General features: G+C 40.0%; 1 protein-coding gene across 1 annotated transcript in view; it reads left to right on the top strand.

Moving 5' to 3' along the window:
• The window catches only part of CUL4B (cullin 4B), a 35,264-nt gene extending 22,918 nt beyond the window's left edge, over positions 1-12,346 (top strand). The window contains exons 15-21 of the mRNA XM_032767023.2: positions 1,962-2,047; positions 4,013-4,120; positions 4,428-4,541; positions 5,110-5,215; positions 5,289-5,461; positions 6,437-6,589; positions 8,600-12,346. Coding sequence (XP_032622914.1) covers positions 1,962-2,047; positions 4,013-4,120; positions 4,428-4,541; positions 5,110-5,215; positions 5,289-5,461; positions 6,437-6,589; positions 8,600-8,695 — 836 coding nt within the window. The 3' untranslated portion in view covers positions 8,696-12,346. The remainder of the gene's footprint in view (positions 1-1,961; positions 2,048-4,012; positions 4,121-4,427; positions 4,542-5,109; positions 5,216-5,288; positions 5,462-6,436; positions 6,590-8,599) is intronic.
• Positions 12,347-19,378: the final 7,032 nt, after the last annotated feature.

Genomic DNA, 19,378 nt, shown 5'->3' on the forward strand with positions numbered 1-19,378 from the left:
CTTTCATGGGTTAAAACCCACTTCATCGGATGCATGCAGTGGAAAATACAGTAGGAAGATATATATGTACACAGAGAACATGAAAAAATGAGTGTCGCTGTACCAACTGTAATGAGAGTAATTTAATTTAGGTGAGCTATTATCAGCAGGAGAAAAAAACTTTTGTAGTGATCATCAGGATGGCCCATTTCCAACAGTTGACAAGGTGTGAGTAACAGTAGAGGGGGAAATTAGCATGGGGAAATAGTTTTTACTTTGTGTAATGACCTATCCACTCCCAGTATTTATTCAGGCCTAATTTAATGGTGTCTAGTTTGAAGAAAAAGATTGAAAGACCGAGAAGAGTACCCAGAAGTCACCCACTACAGGACAGGCCCAACAAAGAAATTAACAGAACGCCACTAGCAGTCACCTTCAGCCCTCAACTAAAACCTCTCCAGCGCATCATCAAGGATCTACAACCTATCCTGAAAGATGATCCCTCACTCTCACAGATCTTGGGAGACAGGCCAGTCCTCGCTTACAGACAGCCCCCTAACCTGAAGCAAATACTCATCAGCAACCACACAACAAACACACTAACCCAGGAACCCATCCTTGCAACAAAGCCTATTGCCGACTTTGCCCACATATCTATTCAAGGGACACTATCATAGGACCTAATCACATCAGCCACAGTATCAGAGGCTCATTCACCTGCACATCTACCAATGTGATATATGCCATCTTGTGCCAGCAATGCCCCTCTGCCATGTACACTGGCCAAACCAGACAGTCTCTATGTAAGAATAAATGGACAGAAATCAGACGTCAAGAATTATAACATTAAAAAACCAGTCAGAACATTTCAACCTCACTGGTCTCATAGACTCATAGGTCAGAAGGGACCAATATGATCATCTAGTCTGACCTCCTGCACAAAGCAGGCCACAGAACCCTACCCATCCACTTCTATAACAAACTCCTAACCTATGTCCGAGTTATGGAAGTCTTCAAATTGGTTGAAGACCTCAAGCTGCAGAGATTCCACCAAGCAAGCGACCCATGCCCACGCTGCAGAGGAAGGCGGAAACCACCAAGCGGCCTCTGCCTAATCTGCCTGGAGGAAATTCCTTCCGCCCCAAATACGGCGATCAGCATAACCCTGATTGCATGTGGGCAAGACTCACCAGCAGCAGTAAGGAAAGAATTCTCTGCATAACTCAGATCCCATCCCATCACAGACCCATATTCGAAAGTCGTTAGAGCTTATTGCTGATAATCCAAGAACAATTTTGCCCAAATTTAAACTATCCTATCATATCATCCCTTCCTAAACTTATCAAGCTAGTTCTTAAAGCCAGCCTAGGTCTTTTGGCCCCCACTACTCCCCTCGTTACAAACCTCAAAAGTTTGAATACTCAACAAAAAAAAACTTAAAAACAGACTGAGGAACTGGAATAAGAAATAATTTGCAAACTAGACACCATTAAATTAAGCTTGCGAATAAAGACTGGGAGTGGATGGGCCCATACATAAAGTGAAAAACTGTTTCCCCATGTAATTCCCCTCCACACCCCTAGCACCCCATTATTCACACTTTCTTGTCAACCTGTTGGAATGGATCATCCTGATTAATCACTAGCAAGTTTTGTTTTTTCCTCCTGCTGATAATAGCGTTCACCTATAGCGCACACTTATTTTTTCATTGACTGGTATGGCAACCCCATTTTTTCATATTCTCTGTGTATATATCTCTTCCTACTGTATTTTCCACTGCATGCATCCGATGAAGTGGGTTTTAGCCCACAAAAGCTTATGCTCAAATAAATTTGTCAGTCTCTAAGGTGCCACAAGTACTCCTCATTCTTTTTGTTGATACAGACTAACACGGCTACCACTCTGAAACCTGTCACCATTTTAAATGTGTTGCTTCTTAGTTTTTGATTGTGTTTTTTTAATTATAAAAACTTCTCTTATAGAATGTGGAGCTGCTTTCACCAGCAAGCTTGAAGGAATGTTTAAAGACATGGAACTTTCGAAAGATATCATGATACAGTTTAAACAGGTATCGCTGTAAAGCCTGCCATGGCTTGTTCTCTAGTGTTCTATTACTTTCCTTGTGGGTATGTATGATGCATCCCAAGGGTACTCAGGGTTGGGGAGGCACCTCACTACTCCCTCCTCTTAGCTTGAAGGAGTCTTGGCTGTACCAGCTGTGGATCAACTCCTTGAAACCACCAGCCTCTGACAGCACAGCACAGCACAGCCTTGCTCACTCTGTAGAGTAGCAATACACACATCCTGGAGTCTTCAGTACATTCCCTGCAATGTCCAACCTCTTATCCGCTGAACACTCTCAGAATTACCAGGCCTTGCTGTTCCCAGAGGATTAGTACACACCAACTTGTAAGATTCAACTCAGGATCACCAATTTACTTATCACCACAGCACTTAGATTTATAGTGAAAACAATAAGTTTGTTATCAAAGAACAGAGATTCAAGTGCTAGTGAATAAGAATATTGGAAACGGTTACATATAAAAAATCATAACATACTTTCTACTGACTAAAATTAACTAACAATTTACACCCTTGTCTAAACAAAAAAAGCTTATTTCAGCCAAAGTTCTCCCCAGCATATTCAGCAAAGTCTGGTTGAGACCTGTTTTTCATAAAGCAAGCTCTGTCCCTTTATTTTGTCAGTGAAGGATTGTCAGAGTGTCATCTTTGCTTCCCAAATACAATAGGGCAAATCCTTGGAGTGCACCTTAATATAAGGTTCTCCCCAGCTCTCCTACCCTCACCCTATTCTGGTGTTTTTTCTCTTCCTGTTAGTTAGTGTCTCTGAAGTTCCCACAATCTTTCCTTAACATTCGGTTCTGACAGGTGATAGGAGATCCAATGTGAACTATACAGTACTTAATTTACATGTAAAGAGCCAGCTAGATAAACATTCTTGCCAGAAAACACATTTGCTGGTGACCAGGCCCTAGACACAGACCTTCAAGAACATAATTTTCAGTGTAGATACATAACTGCTTACACAATATCCATACATGCATTTTGCAATAATGTTGATAACCAGGGTGACACTGGCTTTTATTTGAGATCTCTCATGACACTCTGGTGAACTAGAATGTACATGCCAAACCCAAGAAGTTCCTGTAACCCCTCTGCACCTCCTTGCCAGAGCGCATTGAGGTTCTTGGGTCACAGTGTGTTATGGCCAAAATGTTTGTTTAAAGCTCCAGTTGTAAATAGTTCCTTACTATTTGAAGTAACTTAGTCTCCTTCAGTAGACACAGAGAATAACTTGCTCCTACAGGGTGCAGTTTTTTTAACTTGTTTCTTTTTTGTACAAAGATCCTTGGGAGAGGATGATTTTTTTTCAAAGACAAAATGCAATTAGAAGTACAACTCCTACTGAAAAGTCAATGGGAATGGAATACTCAAATCCTATTTGTGCCTTTTGAAAATCTTCCACCTTAGCTTACTAACTGATTTCACTAATAATGGAGCAAAAATCAGCAGAACCAAGTACCTACTGGGATTTAATAGAAAATAATATTGAAATAAATGTGCAAACTTGTTGAATGTCTAGCTTAACAGCATTTCAAGATGATGAGACTAGATCACTGATCTAGTGGATAGAGTGGAGCACATGGTGTCAGCACAACTCAGTTGTGTTCCTGGCTCTGCTACTGATTTGGGTTGACTTTGGTCAAGTTATTTAAACCTCTTGGCTTCAGTTTTCTCTGTCTTTTAAATAGTCTGGTACTCCACAATGGCAGCGTATGGGTTTCTTTACAAACAGCAAAAAGGGTTTTGAGAGCCTCTGAAAGGTGCTATCATACTTGTTCTAATACTCATGTAGTTAACTTGCATTCTGTGCAGAGAATATATCATGAGGTCACTTGCATTCTGTGCCGACATGGCACTGACAATGCCTGTTTAACTTCCTGGGTAGTTCTGCCTATAAGAATAAGAGAACAGCACCACTTTTTCAATATGCTTTTGTTTGTCCTTGCAGTATATGCAAAATCAGAATGTACCTGGTAACATTGAACTAACAGTGAACATCCTGACTATGGGTTATTGGCCAACCTATGTGCCTATGGAAGTCCACTTACCACCAGAGGTAAGGATAACTGTATTGGGTTTTGTATACAGAAGTAGAACACTTCTTAGGCTTGCCATTAGTTAATGTTTAATGTTTAACTGCCTTTTGAATAAAGGATTAAGGATAATAACTATTTTTAAAAATAGATCAACCTTTAGGACATAAATACCCAGTTAAGGTTTTGTTTTTTAAAAGAGATGTTAACATTGTTTTTCCTATCTAAGCTTGCTCCTCCCTTAAACTGTTTTGTTTTCATTTTATTTATTTGTTTAAATAAATACAAATGGAAATGAAGTGGAGTTTTTCTTTCTTTCCTGTTCTCTAGATGGTAAAACTGCAAGAGATCTTCAAGACCTTCTACCTGGGAAAACACAGTGGTAGGAAACTTCAGTGGCAATCAACACTAGGTCACTGTGTACTAAAAGCAGAATTTAAAGAGGCAAGTATGAGTCTCTGGGTTATTTTCTGCTGGTGTATTCCTGCAGTCTGGATATTGTCAGTTTTGAGGTACTTTGCTATGACCATGGATACCTCTAGGAAAGAATCTTGCAATATGATTAATATTTAACATTGGCAATAACCTTCTTGAATTTCTTTTAATATAATGACCATCCAGATTGGTGCCATTGCAGGAGCTACCCAAAGTATTTTGTGTTTAATGCATCAGACACTCTGGTATTGGATGGTATAATTCTGTCTTGTGTCACACAAGATAAATGACACGTTACTTAATTTATTGGTCTGAAAGTAGAGATAAGTACTGCACACCATGTTTGTGATGGTGGGGAACAAATAGTAACTGAACATCTCTTGTCTAAGACTGGTACTGTATTTCACAGTTAGCGTATGCTGGTTAGTAATATGCCTTTTCGGATTCCTGACCTGAATGAAATGGATAGCTTCCCTGCAAGCCAAGCTGACATTTGAATTAATGTACAATACATGAATGATTTTTGACTCTCTTTCCAAGAAGACTTAATAACATCTGATCATTTCATCCTTGACAGGGCAAAAAAGAGCTTCAAGTCTCTTTGTTCCAGACACTGGTGCTGCTTATGTTTAATGAAGGCGAGGAGTTCAGTTTAGAGGAGATAAAGCAAGCAACTGGGATAGGTCAGTATTAAATGCGGTTGATGGTATCTGAATGGTGTTGTCTAAAATACTAAACAGCTTGTTTCTGCTTTAGAGGATGGAGAGTTAAGGAGAACACTCCAGTCATTAGCCTGTGGCAAAGCTAGAGTACTGACTAAAAGTCCCAAAGGCAAAGATGTGGAAGATGGTGATAAATTTACATGCAATGATGATTTCAGACACAAGCTCTTCAGGATAAAGATAAACCAAATCCAGATGAAAGAAACGGTATGGGTTTGGGATTTTTTCCCCAATTGCTGCCCTCTCTCCTGATTCTTAGTTCAATTATCTTTTGCATGTCTTAAAAATACAGTAAACTTTCTTTTGTCCAGTGTTGAATTTGTATATTTGGTCACCTACATGAAGTATGCAGGTGTGCTTTGTGTGGCAAGTGAACCATAGGACTTAAATCTGGATTAGCAAACTAATCCAGATTCCCTTGCAGCTATCCTATTAATCAGATTTGATAATCTTCCCATAGTTCAAGGAATCTGAAAGATTTAAGTAGTACCTGTTGTTGTGTATACCATTTACCTTTGTATTCTGAAGCTTTACTGAATAAAAACTTTACAAACTGCTATGGATTAATCTTGCTAGATTACATGGGAATAAGAGAATTTAGAGCCTTAATTGGCATTCTGTTCTCTATATTATTGCTAGGCATTAACTTATCATTGGGTTCCTGCTGATATCTGAAACTATTTTAATCCCCTGTGTGAGGCCACGTCTAGACTACCCGCCGTATTGGCGGGTTAAAATCGATTGCTCAGGGATCGATATATCGCGTCTAGATGAGACGCGATATATCGATCCCTGAGCGCGCTTATATCGATTCCGGAACTCCACCAACCCCAACGGAGTTCCGGAATCGACATGGCGAGCCGCAGACATCGATCCCGCGTGGTGAGGACGGGTGAGTAAATCGATTTTAGATATTCGACTTCAGCTACGTTATTCACGTAGCTGAAGTTGCGTATCTAAAATCGATTTTACCCCGTAGTGTAGACCAGCCCTGAGTATGTTTCTCTTTGTAGACAATAGCCTTTCAAAAAGGACTTTGGAAGGAAGTCAGGAGACAAATATATGACACCAAAAATGCTGGGGTTAATGTGTAAGTTCTGCAGGTCAGACAACCATGAAAGGATCACTTTGACTGTTTTAGTGTTCTTAAAACTTTTTTTTTTTTTTAAACTGCTCATCCAGGTAGAGGAACAAGCAAGCACTACAGAGAGAGTATTTCAGGACCGGCAGTACCAAATTGATGCTGCAATTGTGCGAATCATGAAGATGCGCAAGACTCTGAGCCACAATTTGCTTGTGTCAGAGGTGTACAACCAGCTTAAATTCCCAGTAAAGGTAGAGTTCTGATTCTTTCTTTTGCTTCAGAAGATGTTGTTCCTTGCTATACTTTCTCTTCATCGGTGTTGTAGAGATCACTTGAATAAATAATACAGCTTGTGAAGCACTCTTATTTGGTAGGAAAAGTATTCCTTTCTAGGAATTTTGTTTGGTGTGCCAGTTATATATATTTATTTATGCATTCGAGTGAAAAGACATAGTAAGACTTTTTTTTAAGTAAAGCTACAAGATAAAGCATATTATTCTAGAGCTGGGCAAACTACTGGTTGCGAATAACATTAAAAACATAGCCTCCTTTTTGTTTGTAAGTCATTCTCGGACTGATTATTTTTTGCATACATTTAAAAGTAAGGCTGTGAGTTTCCGTGGTTTCTGCAGCAGCCACTGCGCCTGGTTCAGGGGCAGCTCAGGTAGCCCCTGCACTAGGAGCACTGGCTGCTGCTGAAGCAGTCTCAGGCCCCCTCCAGCAACAGCATAGTTTGGGTATGGGAGGGGGCAGGGGATGGGGTGAGGTCAGCAGCTAGGCAGAGGCTCCCTGCGGCGATATACCCCCTCGGTCAGCAGCTAGGCAGAGGCACACATCCCCCCCCCAGCTCTCATTGGCCGGGAACTGCAAGCATGCCTCTGCCTAGCAGCTGAGCGAGGGGGATGTCACTGCTTCTGGGGACCCCCTCTCTCCTCCCCCCCTCCTCAGGTAAGCACTGCCCAGAGCCTTCCTCACCCCACCCTGGGCCTCAGTCCTCTGCCCCCTCCCAAACTCTGCTGCTGCTGGAAGGGGGTCCTGGGCCGCCTTCCCCCAGCATCCGCAGGGTCCCCAGGAAGCCCCTCCCCCCCAAGTTTTAGTCACAGGTATTTTTAGGAAAAGTCATGGAAAGGTCACAGGCTGTGAATATTTGTTTACTACCTGTGACCTGTCTCTGACTTTTACTAAAAATACCCGTGACTAAAATGTTGCCTTATTTATAACCCTTATTTGTTAAGGAACATGTTCTGGCTATGCATTCTCTTGAAAAGACTGTGGGTAGTTATTTGCAACAAGTTGCATAGTATTGATGCTGCTTCCCAGCTACTTAGTTCAAACTTCTTATCAAGAAGAGAATAACAAATACCTAATATAACTTTTCAGACAAATAGTTCTAGCTAAAACTTTGTGTAAACTGAGATTTACAAATACCTGTAGCTTGTGGCTGTCTCAAACAATGAATGAGATGAACGGATCGCTCCCTACAGGTAGAGACAAGTTCATATTGAACTTGAAGCTTAGTTTGCAGATAAACGTGTGAATTACTTGTTTCATTTTTCAGCCAGCTGTAACTTCTGGTGTTCTCCAGTGCAAGAAATGTAAAATAGAAAGCTTTGCCACTGTCTTCTGTAGCTTTCTTGAAAAACACCAATTTTTAAATTTTCTCTGCAGATAAGTAAGCATTTATATTGCATAAAATTGTCAGCCAGGCATGCATAGGTATAATAGCTGACGTAAATGCTTTTTCTTCCTTGTTCGTGAGTGTCTTTTATACAACAGCAATCTGGGTCACTAATTTATACAATATGCCTTCAAATGTACAAAGTACATCTCTGTTACTGGATGAAAGCTCCAGACAAACAGGAGATAAGCATTTTTATATATATAATTCTTATATATATGTGTTACAAAATACCCTTTGTGACCTGATTTAGAAGATACACAAGCGTTACATTATGGGAAGTTATGTCTGCCTAAATTTCAGTTTTAATGGAGCATTCGTGTTTGACAGACCCAAAATTGACAATCATACACACTTGCTTTCTATTTCTGTGAAACACATTTTAGATCTGTCATGCTCTTGTACCTGAAGAATTTTCTGTGGCATTTCTGTCATTGATCAATAGGACATTTAGCTATTCAGCTGGTAATTTGAAAAATGTATTCATATAATATTGTTAAAGTAGGAGGAACTGAGTGATCAGAAACTTTGTAGAGATGGCTGCAAAAAAAAAGTAGTACTGATGATCTGCATTATTTTACAGCCTGCTGACCTTAAGAAGAGAATAGAATCCTTAATTGACAGGGACTACATGGAAAGAGACAAAGAGAACCCAAACCAGTACAACTATATTGCATAAACATATGTTGGCCTTTGTTTTTCTGCACATTTGGTGTCATACTAAATTGCCGGTGGATAAACTAGCCTGTTGATCCCATTATTTGACTTTTTATACTACCGATGAATGAATGAAAGCGGTGTAATAGACAAGTATAGTAGAGTGGACTTTTTTCAGTGGTTAACATGCCCATTTAAAGAGTACTAGTTACATTTTAAGAAGAATGCTGTTGAACTCTTTGCATGTTATTTAGTACGATGTGCAGACAACTGTAAGAAAGTACCTGGTCTTCGTGATTCCATTTGTCTCCGAGTCTGAAGAGGAGTCCCTTGGTATATGACAAATGTTCTTTTACATCTTTAAACTATAAAGCAGAAGGTTAATTAACATACAGAAAATAGCCTTTAAAATGCTTAAACTGCATGCAAACTTTTAATTTACTGTACAGGATATTGGATATATTTATCAAGTAGCAAAACGACCAATGATTTAATTCACTCATATTTGGATTTCACCCGGGGGAGGGAAATAATTACCAAGTCAAGTTATACTTATTGATGTAGAAAACATTCTCTGTTGCAATTAGGAGGAAATATAATGGAAACGGTATCAATATAAAATATTGTAAGGTTATAAAATAAGTACCATTCCTTAAATAACTGTGCCACTTACTTTAATTAACAAGCTTAGACTTATATTTATATGGCTTACCCCAAAATGTAAAGTGTTTACCCCATTCTTAATATAAAACAGCAGCAACAGAAACAGTGACAATTTTTACTAGTCTTCAGCCCGAGAGTCCAACTCTTTTTGTAATAACACTCAGCAAAAGATAATGTATTATAAAATGAGGCAAAAAGCAACACAGTTCTTGCACACACACAAAAAAAATACCAAAAACTACATGAACAAAAATTACAAATGGATTTTAATACTATTTTTCTTTGAAACAATCTAAATGGCTTGAACTTCACCCTAGATTTAGACAGGGTGAGAATCTTATAGACATGTCCTGCGTTGGATTGCTTTTATGAGTTATGTCAAGCCAACCTAAAGCTTTAAGAACTCAGTCTTAGACAGTAGCAAGCTTTGCCTCCTAGAACCCTAAGCCTACCTCTCATGCAGAAAGATACTTAAATATTGTTTCAAGGCATCTAGATCCTGTTTTCCTAGTTGACAAGAGCATTATTTGGATCTTCGTGAAACCTGGGAGGAAAAAATAGCTTGAATACAGAGCTTCCCCAGACAGTGAGGTTATTGCTTGAAGTTTTTGCAACCAGAAACTTTTTTTGCTCTAGCAGAATATGCCAGGATTATAAAGTGGCAGCAGAAGAGTTAATTTTTCCTAGACATGTGACAGCTCTGCTACCCCTCCTCACTTTGTCAATCATTTGACTCAGTTTCAGCCATGCGGCATAGCAAGATGAAGAATCTGATTCACTTTCAGGCATCTACAGCCCTGAGAAATGCCAGACAACCCTAGGAGGCAAGAAAATGTGACTTTAAAGTCACAGTAATAGTGGTCTTTCCTTAACTCACCTGATGACTAGCACGTGTATATTCCTGATGATCTTATTATTTCATCACCGTGTGGCCCTGTGGAGTACATAAACCGTGTGTGTGTACACGCATTGTATCCAGAATTTCCCCTTCCTGAATGTTGCTTTTCTTAGTCAACTGCATGGTGTGAATTGCCTCTTTTTTTCCTCAAGCTCCTTTTCATAAAGTGCTCACTTCACAAAACAAAGAAGCTGGGTTCTTCTGCAGTAAAGAGCACTCCTCATTTCATATTGTTCCCTCAGTGCTGACTTCCTATAACATTTGCACAGCTCTTTTCCATGTGAGTTGCAGTAAGAAACCTGTCAATTTTTTGCATAGTAGTTATCAGTCTAATCCAATGGGAGACATTCAGGGTCACTACCTTGGAGAGGCATAATATATCCAGTGGGGGCATTTCTTGTGGAGGCTGCTCCTGTAGGGAATCAGGCAAGCCTATAACTATTAACTCATAAGCAGAGAGCCACCAGGGAGAGGACAACAGTGAAATTGAGATCATGGCTTTTCTATCTTCATTATGTTTAAACTTCTTTCTGTATCAGTTGCATTATGTCTCTCTTCTCCATGTATATGGTGGTTCTGTTTTCTCAAATAAAAGATTTATTTGAAAGAAGATACTGTTTATGGAGGGAAGGCTTCAAAATATTCACTTTTAAGGGAAGGACGGAAACCAAAATATTTGACTGCCCATATTCCAATTTGTTGCAACAGTTTACATACAACCAATGCCACATACTTAAAAAGGAGACTTTATTAGACTCTCTATTAGATAGGCATTGAATTTCAACTATAACCAACCAAAGGTTTTGGTTTTGTGTATTTTTTATTTATCCCATTTATTTCAACCAGTAAATGCAGAGACTATTGTGTAGAAAACTCATGTCCTGAATTGTCGTCATACTTCAAGTTTTGACACTGAAACTGAGTTAACCTTTTCACTGGCAGTCCAGCTATTAAACTAACCCAATGAATGGCCTATGAGAACACTGGCTTGACCAGGAACTGAAGAAAAGCAGGGAAAAGCATGCCCTCATATCCCTTTATTTACCCCCACTGGCCTATCCACGACAAATTGTTCATTTCTTCTGCTAGTGGTTTTCACTCCTGGCTAGTGACAAAGCTGCAGCCAAGATTAGCATCCAGCCATACTTCTTGCTGGGATCACGTGCCTGCCTACTGAGCCATATATTAATTTTTGTTTTAGTGGGCTTGGACCACAGCTCATTTGGCTATAAAACAGCTTGTCTGTTCGGCCACATATTTTTAATCCTGACTCTTGCATGCAGTTTATAGCAGACTTGTTCGTAAGAAATTGCAGTTTATTCTTAGAAGTATATATTTTAGGTTTTTTTATCTTTATACCCATAAATGGACTTTTTTTTTGTCTTGGCTGGTTTAAAAGAAGTGACCATTTTGTTTAAATGCTGTAATTGCGAAAGTGTTGTAAACATTGATTTGTTCTATAGTTCACACAAGGGTGCCAAAGTACATAGTTAATAAGAGACCTAACAAATTTGTTAAGTTGCTTTAGCCATGATTTCTATTTTGAACTTTCTAATTCTCATCTTTCAGTCACAGTATTTTTCGTTTCCCTAAACATATCATTTGCCCTAATGCTTACTTTTAAACAATGTTTTATTTGTGCATCTAAAAAAATGTTCAAATACCAGTTTTTTAGTGATTTCATATAATAGGAAGAGTATTTTCTTTGAAAAGTTACAGTAAAGTTGTAAGAGTACAGCAGCATTCAAAAAATGTAATATACTTTTTGTATAACAATTCTTCAGAAGTATCTCTGGAGTGAAAAAAACTAACCCTGTTACTTTTAAGAAGCCTCTTCACTCGGCTACTAGAATATAAAATTGTGCTTGTTTAACTGCATCAAAATGTTATAGTTATGCAGATTTGCAAATGGGGCATGTGTCACCATTGCGTCCTTTAATGCAAAAAGCAAAACCTTTTTAATGTTTCATAACAAGTCTAAAATGGGTACAGAGAGTCTTTGTTAAGTTGGTAAATAATGTAAATACATGTCCTTTCAAAGAGTAAGTCTGTTATCTAGGTATTTTGTGTCATTTAATAAATATTAAACAGTTTTGTGTTGATAAACTCTTATTTGTGTGTGTGTTGAGGTGTCTTTTTAATCAGACTTGTATATATTGGTGTGCGAATGTGTCTTTGGCACTCTCCTTTATATCTTTGGGGTGTATTTTGATAACAAGATTTTTGCTTTCTTCCTGAGTTCATCCGATGAAGTAGTTACCTTTTGTTGAGGTATCACACTTACGTGGGTTTTCCAAGTGGGTTCCATTCTTCGATTCACCTTGTTTGTTTTATTTTTATTTCTTTTTAAGATCTGACGCACTGTTTTCTAAGAGAGAGGCTGGTAAATGTGGTTTAAAAATTAAGGGCCTGATCCAAGCCCCATTAAATTCAGTGACTTCACTGAGCTTTGAACCAGACCCAGAATGCACGGGAGTACTAAAAACGGCACTAAAGTACTAAATAGGGCTTGCTGCCTGTTTCCGTAGTACCGAACCCAAATACATAGTTCCCAGGACAGACTGGGGAGTGACTCCTTGAGAAAACGGGACAGGCTGCAGCTAGCCCCGAATCATTGTTTTTTGTCACTACTGGTGCTGCTGTCAAGTGAGAGCTTGCTCAGAATCATTGTATATACTAATCTGAAATATGAAGAACACTTCTGAAAAAAACACATTGATACTCACTTCTGTACAACGCTGGACCACCTTTTTGGTGGGTTGTGCCATCTGACACTTGGTGCTTTTTGGGAAAACTTGTTACAAGCATAGGACTTGTTTCATGCCGAATTCACTGCCAGAGAGACTTCCCTCTCACAAAGCAAGTCCTGCAGTTGTCAGTGGGACTGCTGTCGTGGGTAAGGGTTTGCTAGATCAGCTGCTTTTACAATGAAGGTGCGGGTCATATGTTTCAACACATAATGGCAGGCTTGAAGAGTCTGGTGGCCCGAAGCAAAGCAAGTCATTCATTCTCTGCAATGCCCTCTGCTGAAGACTAGGATGTACTGAAGGAACAATGAACTTGAATGATACTGCTGAGACCTTGTCTAAGAAATTAATGCTCCTTATACAGTGCACTCTATATATGGGTATAATCAGTATCTTCTTCTTCCTGTGCATCTAACCTTTTTTTAGCTTAAATAATTCCCTAAAGCAAAGTGAATGAAGGAGGGAAGGGGGATGAAGGCTAATTGGTCTCTTAATATTTTCTTTCTGGAAAAATAGAAGATATGTAACAAACAAGGCTGCTGATAAGACCTCCTAAAATATGGTTTTATTGTATAAGGCTATTTGCAATAAGACCAGCTACTGCTGTGTGCGTGTAAAAACCACCCTGCTCAAACATAACCCTATAATACTTAATCTACGAGAGAATCCCTTCTGTGGTAGCAGTATAGGCCCAAAGCCATGCAGTAGATTCCATCCACAAGAGAGCAGCGGCATAGAGTCAATCAGCGTGTTTCAGTATGAAAACAAGAACATTTTTCATTCTCATTAATACATCCTATAGTTTACAGATGAGTCCTGTACTGAGGGCTTTTAGAATATGTCCTGAATTCCACAGAGACTATAAGCACTGGAACCTTTGTCACCTATCGGCATTGATCACTAATATGAAACATAGTTAAAATGTCAGTGTTTAGTACCTCATACAATCTGACTTTAGAAAGAAACTGTGTTAGGAAAATGCTGGATTGCTAGGCCAGTGTAAGTTACTGTCTATCACTCCCACCACTCCAAAAACAAACAAAAGCCTTAACTAGCTTGCCATTTATTACACAATGCATAAAAGTTTGATTCTGTCATCACTGTTAGCCCTAGCTGCCTGATTACTTAATATGAATGTAGAACAGCTCTATACTGAAACTGATGCTGAAGAAGAAACTGAATCTCAATGAGCCAGGGGTTCCATTTTATTTAAAGCCTGATCATAAATTGCTGTCACCTCAGGAAGAAGCAGAGAGCTAATGCAATCAAGTTTAAAAGGATTAGCAACTGATTGCTCAATTGTATAACTCCTCATGTTGAAATATTGTCTGAATCACCTCTCCCTGTCCTGGTCAGCTCACAAAACATGTACCCAGCTGTTTCAGAAAATCATACTTCAGAGCCTGTTCCCTTTCTTTGAAAGTTTTGCTTTGTCTGTTTGTTTTTTTTTCCTCCAGCATAACCTATTATCCCTATAAGTTTTATAATAGAAGTTTCCTGTTTCTGATTAAAATGCATCAGGTGACTGCCAGAGTCCTGACTCAGCGCTTTTATTAGGGTGCTGAACTTAATTGTTTGGTTTACTGTCACCGCCTCTTTCAGACAATCTGCATTTCAGAAACTAGTGGTCAGGCCACCTGGGGAGGCGGGGGCCGCAAGTGGGGCAATTGGCCTCTGCGGGGCATGGGGCACCCATGAGAGTTTTCTGGGTGCCCTGGAGCGGGGTCTTTCACTCGCTCCAAGCCCCTAGAGCTTCTTCCACTCCGGGTCTTTGGCAGCAATTCGGCGGCAGGGGCCCCCGGCCACCGAAGACCCCAGGCCCCCTGAATCCTCTGGGTGGCCCTGCTAGTGGCTCCTGGAAGATTACTTTATTATAGTTTCAGAGTAGCAGCCATGTTAGTCTATATCCACAAAAAGAACAGGAGTACTTGTGGCACCTTAGAGACTAATAAATTTATTTGAGCATAAGCTTATGCTCAAATAAATTTGTTAGTCTCTAAGGTGCCACAAGTACCCCTGTTCTTTTTATTATAGTTGTTACTCACTTTGGGTATTAAGAAATTGCTTTAAAGACACCAGTACAGCAGTCCAACGTTTTCAAGATCTACTCTTTTTTCTAATGTTAAAAGGCTAATGCTTTCATGTAATGTAGAATCCTCGTAATGGTAACATCCTGGTGGATACAGTATGATCCTCATTAAGCAGCTGTTCAGACTATAGCCAAATCCTGGACATTCCTGGAGGGTTGGCAACAGTAAGAACAAGCCAAAGCAGAGACATTGGGAGAACTTTTTATAGTTTTGATTGGACTTTCTCTGCTCTGTGCCGATAGCCTGGTTCCTCCAACCTTCTCCCTCCCTCTCCATCGCTTTTCACCTCAGCCTCATTTCCCCTACCCTCTTATCCCCTACCTGTCTCCCTTGCCCCCTTCCCTTCCCTTCAACTTGTTGCCTCCTAACTAGCCCCCTCCTGCTCCAAAAAGTCATGGCCCTAACATGCCATTTGCTGCCATTGCAGTCTTCACTCTGCCAGTGTGTTCTACCCATCCCCCCACCCTGGGTCTGTCATGTCTATTTAGATTGTAAGCTCTTCAGAACAGGGATCGTCTGCTCCTCTGTGTTTGTACCACACCTAGCGCAATGGGGCACTATTCTTGATCAGCCCTTAGACACCACGGTAATAAACATGATTAATACTAAGTATTCCTCAGAGGCTGGATCCTGCAACATCCTTGATTCCTATTCCCTTCAGTGAGACTGGAGACTTTTTTGTACCTTTTAGGATGGGGCACCCTAAGTCTGACCCCAACCCACAACTGTTGCTGTCATGCTCACTCAATAAAAATAGCTCTGTGGGTTTACAAAATTAACCTGGTCGTTTTTGCTAAAGGGAGAAACTTTTTGTCCCTTCCTAGCTAGGCTAGTTCCAGAACTAAGGTGAGGGCAAAGGGTTTGGAACCTGCCAGAAAGGCAGTTGTGCAGGCTGCATACCTGCCACTCTGGGGCTGGAGAGAATATCTTGAAAACCAAGTCTCTGTTAGTAGGATCAAGGTAATTCGAGTTAGGAGAGTGAGAGAGAAAAAGAGAGAACTAAGGGGCTGACATAAGGTTGGAAGCTGGTTAAAATATGCAAATATCTCCTGCACAAGACTAAACCCAACACTTAAAGGGGCTGAAGGGTGAGTGAGGGTTCTGAAGATTGCAGACCAAATTCATCTCTGGATCCAACTCCATTAACCTCAATGGAGCTTGCACTCACTCACACCAGAGTAGAATTTGTCCCAGTGTTTCCACAGGCCAGGCCTACAGAGGTCCTCAATGGCTCTGCATTTCGGGGCTGGGACCTAGAGAGATTCCCTCAGGGGCTGTCTCATCATCATTATCACTGCAGCTAACGGAAATTTGCAATCACAGGACCAGGGCAGCCATCAGCATCTCTTGTGTGATAGTAAAATAATAATAAGGCAGAAACTGTATTTTTGTCATTTTTTATGAAGAAAAATTAAATCGTGCTGCAGCTCCCACTTACGTCAATGCGAGTTTTGCCACTGACCTCAATGGGAGCAGGACTGGGTCCGTCAATTGTATTAGAAAAATAAGCTTTCCCACAGTTCCGAGGGTTGAACTGTCTCCTCATCTTCCCCTTGCTTAAAACAGTCACCATGACATACCACCACCAAACAGCTTCAGCCAATCCCAGAACACACAATGTATTTGATAAGCTCACAATGAGATAAGGTGACATCACAGACAGTGTGTGTGGGGGAAGTGTCAAAGGAACCATGTGAAAAAAACCTGCCTGAATGTTTTTAGTGTTCTTGATTAAGGGTAACACTCTTAAGGGGGCCTTGTCAGGTTAAAAATGAGATAGATGTTAAGAAATCGCTTACCTGTTTCTAATCATACCTTGGCATATTTAGTGATAAGCAAATCTGCTTAATATTTGTTCAGTTTTAATAATCTATTTGGTCCCTTCTATTACTCTACTAAACTCAGACAATGAAACAAACTAACCAGTTTCACTTTTGTTTCTGCTCATGTTCACATTCTGGCTCTGATGCACTAGCCAAAGGCTGGAATGTACAGTATGCAAATAGTACAAGGGAATATTTAAATCCACATACATTTAGGAATGAACCCACAGGCCCTGAAGTAAAGCTCCAACTGATACAAAATGCAGCATTCCGGAATACAGATTGTTACAAATACATCAACCAAGTGCTCTCCTTTCTTTAGTGGCTCCACATTAATTACAGAGTCTATCTGAAGATCTCTGTTCTCGTATTCAAACTCCTTCCTGAAATTGGTCCAATGTGCCTGAGAAATCACACTTCATGATCCTGAAAGCCGGACCTGGAGTACAAAAGTCACATATTTACTCCTACAAGAGATAATAATGACCACAGACCTTGCTACTTTTAGAACTAATGGCTTGATCCTGCACCAATGATCCTGCACCAAAGGAAGCTTTTCCATTGACTTCAATGGGCACAGGATCAGGTATACATGCAAAATTAATTTTGTCAGCTTAGTTTTTTTTCCAGTAAGTTCTACATACATGCTAACAAAAAACATGTCTGCTAATCGAGCTATTTCTCCAACAAACGGAGAAGGAAGGAAGAAAGATTGTCTTTATTTCCATCTCAATAGAAATAGAAATGGGTGCTCAGGTACAGTGGTGCCTAGAGAGAGAGATTAGATATATCTGCATTGGGTTGATCCTGTGAGTAATTGTACATTTTTTTAAAAGGAAGGGACTGAACTAGTTAATATGCCCATCCTGCAAGCACTTTGTGTGAGGAACTGCCAACAGTAAGACTCATTGATTTCAATGGAGTTCCATGCTTGAAGGGCTTGCAATATCAGGCTAATTGCTTGTGCAGTTCTTTGGAGAAATAAAGCATTACAAGTAATTACATAAATTACAATTATTGATATTATAGATAATTAATTAACTATATTACACCATCCCCCACAGGAACATACCTAACACAGCTGCTGTGATCATCTGCCTTGTCTACATCATTACACTGCCTCTTTGAATCCCTCCACTAGCTCACCACATTAGGCTCACCCCATCAATTTACTCACCTTCTTGGCCTCATCTCATCGTCAAGAACTTTCATGACTCTGCTCCTCCCTCATTGTCTGCTCAAGTTTCTTAGGCCCTGCTCCTGGATAGACCTACACACATGCTCAATTGCGTTTGCTGGTATTCCCAGGACAGCAACAACAAACTGGCATTTGCAGTAGAGTTAAGCAGGATCAGGGGCATAGCTCATAGTGTGACTACTCATCTGCTTAAAGATAAGCATGTCAGCATTTGAAAACTTAAAGCTTCAGACTGTAAGATGTTAAGAGCAGGGCTGTTCATGACCATTTATGAAGCAAAATATCCAGCAAAATGGGGCCCCAATCTGGACTGGGCCTTCTGGATACTATTGTAAAATAAAATAAATAGTTTATCCGTACAATCCTCGTATAACAGTAACATTACTTTAATGCATTTGTAATCATTATAAATATAATTCTAAATAACGCATGATATACATAATAGATGATCGTTTTACATTACAACCTCTGGGAAAGGGACTACCTTAATGTTTGTGTCTTGTTCATTGCTGAGACAATGTTTTGGCAATTGCCATAATTACATTTATGTTATATTATATTTATATTTATTACTACTTATTTGAAAAACAACATGTGATCATGTCATTAAAGACCATTGTAATCCATACACCCAAGGTTGCATAGGCAATCTTAATATTGCCATTTGCTAACTTTTGCATGCTTGACTCTCCAGCCTTACTATGTTCTTTAAATTATTTTTTTTATGTGTAATTTTTTAAGTTTATAAAAAAGCAAATAAAAAAACCCTCTGAAATTCCATCATGTGGCATCGTAGTGACTCCCACATGGGACATCAGGAGACCTTTAGATCCACTACGCAGATCTCTGCCACTTGAGCTAACAGAGTAATGGATAGCAATACAGTGATAGGTTGTCATCCTCTACACTGACCAGCACTACGGTTGGATGGGTCACACACTTTGCCAGTGGGTTTCACAGATATTTGTTGACAGCAGGGGTATATTGAGATTCAGGAATCCTGGGTTCCATTTCAGGCTCTGGATGGGAGTGTTCTGACTGTTTTCACCACGTCTGAAACTGTCTGCCCGTGCCCTTCAACCTGTCCTTGTCCCAGTCCTGTCTCTCTCTCATCCCTGGCTCCTTGTCTACCCAGTCCCAGGATCCATTTCTCAGTCCCAGTCACTGTGCCCAGCCAGTCCTAGTCTTCCCCTCCAAGCTCCCTGTTTGAGTCCCCATTGCCCCCTCCTCACACCCACTCCCAATCACTTATCAATTTCACCCCCCCATCCCAAATCTTTGTCCCC

The sequence above is a fragment of the Chelonoidis abingdonii genome, chromosome 8, assembly GCF_003597395.2.
Source record: "Chelonoidis abingdonii isolate Lonesome George chromosome 8, CheloAbing_2.0, whole genome shotgun sequence".
Taxonomy (NCBI): domain Eukaryota; kingdom Metazoa; phylum Chordata; order Testudines; family Testudinidae; genus Chelonoidis; species Chelonoidis abingdonii.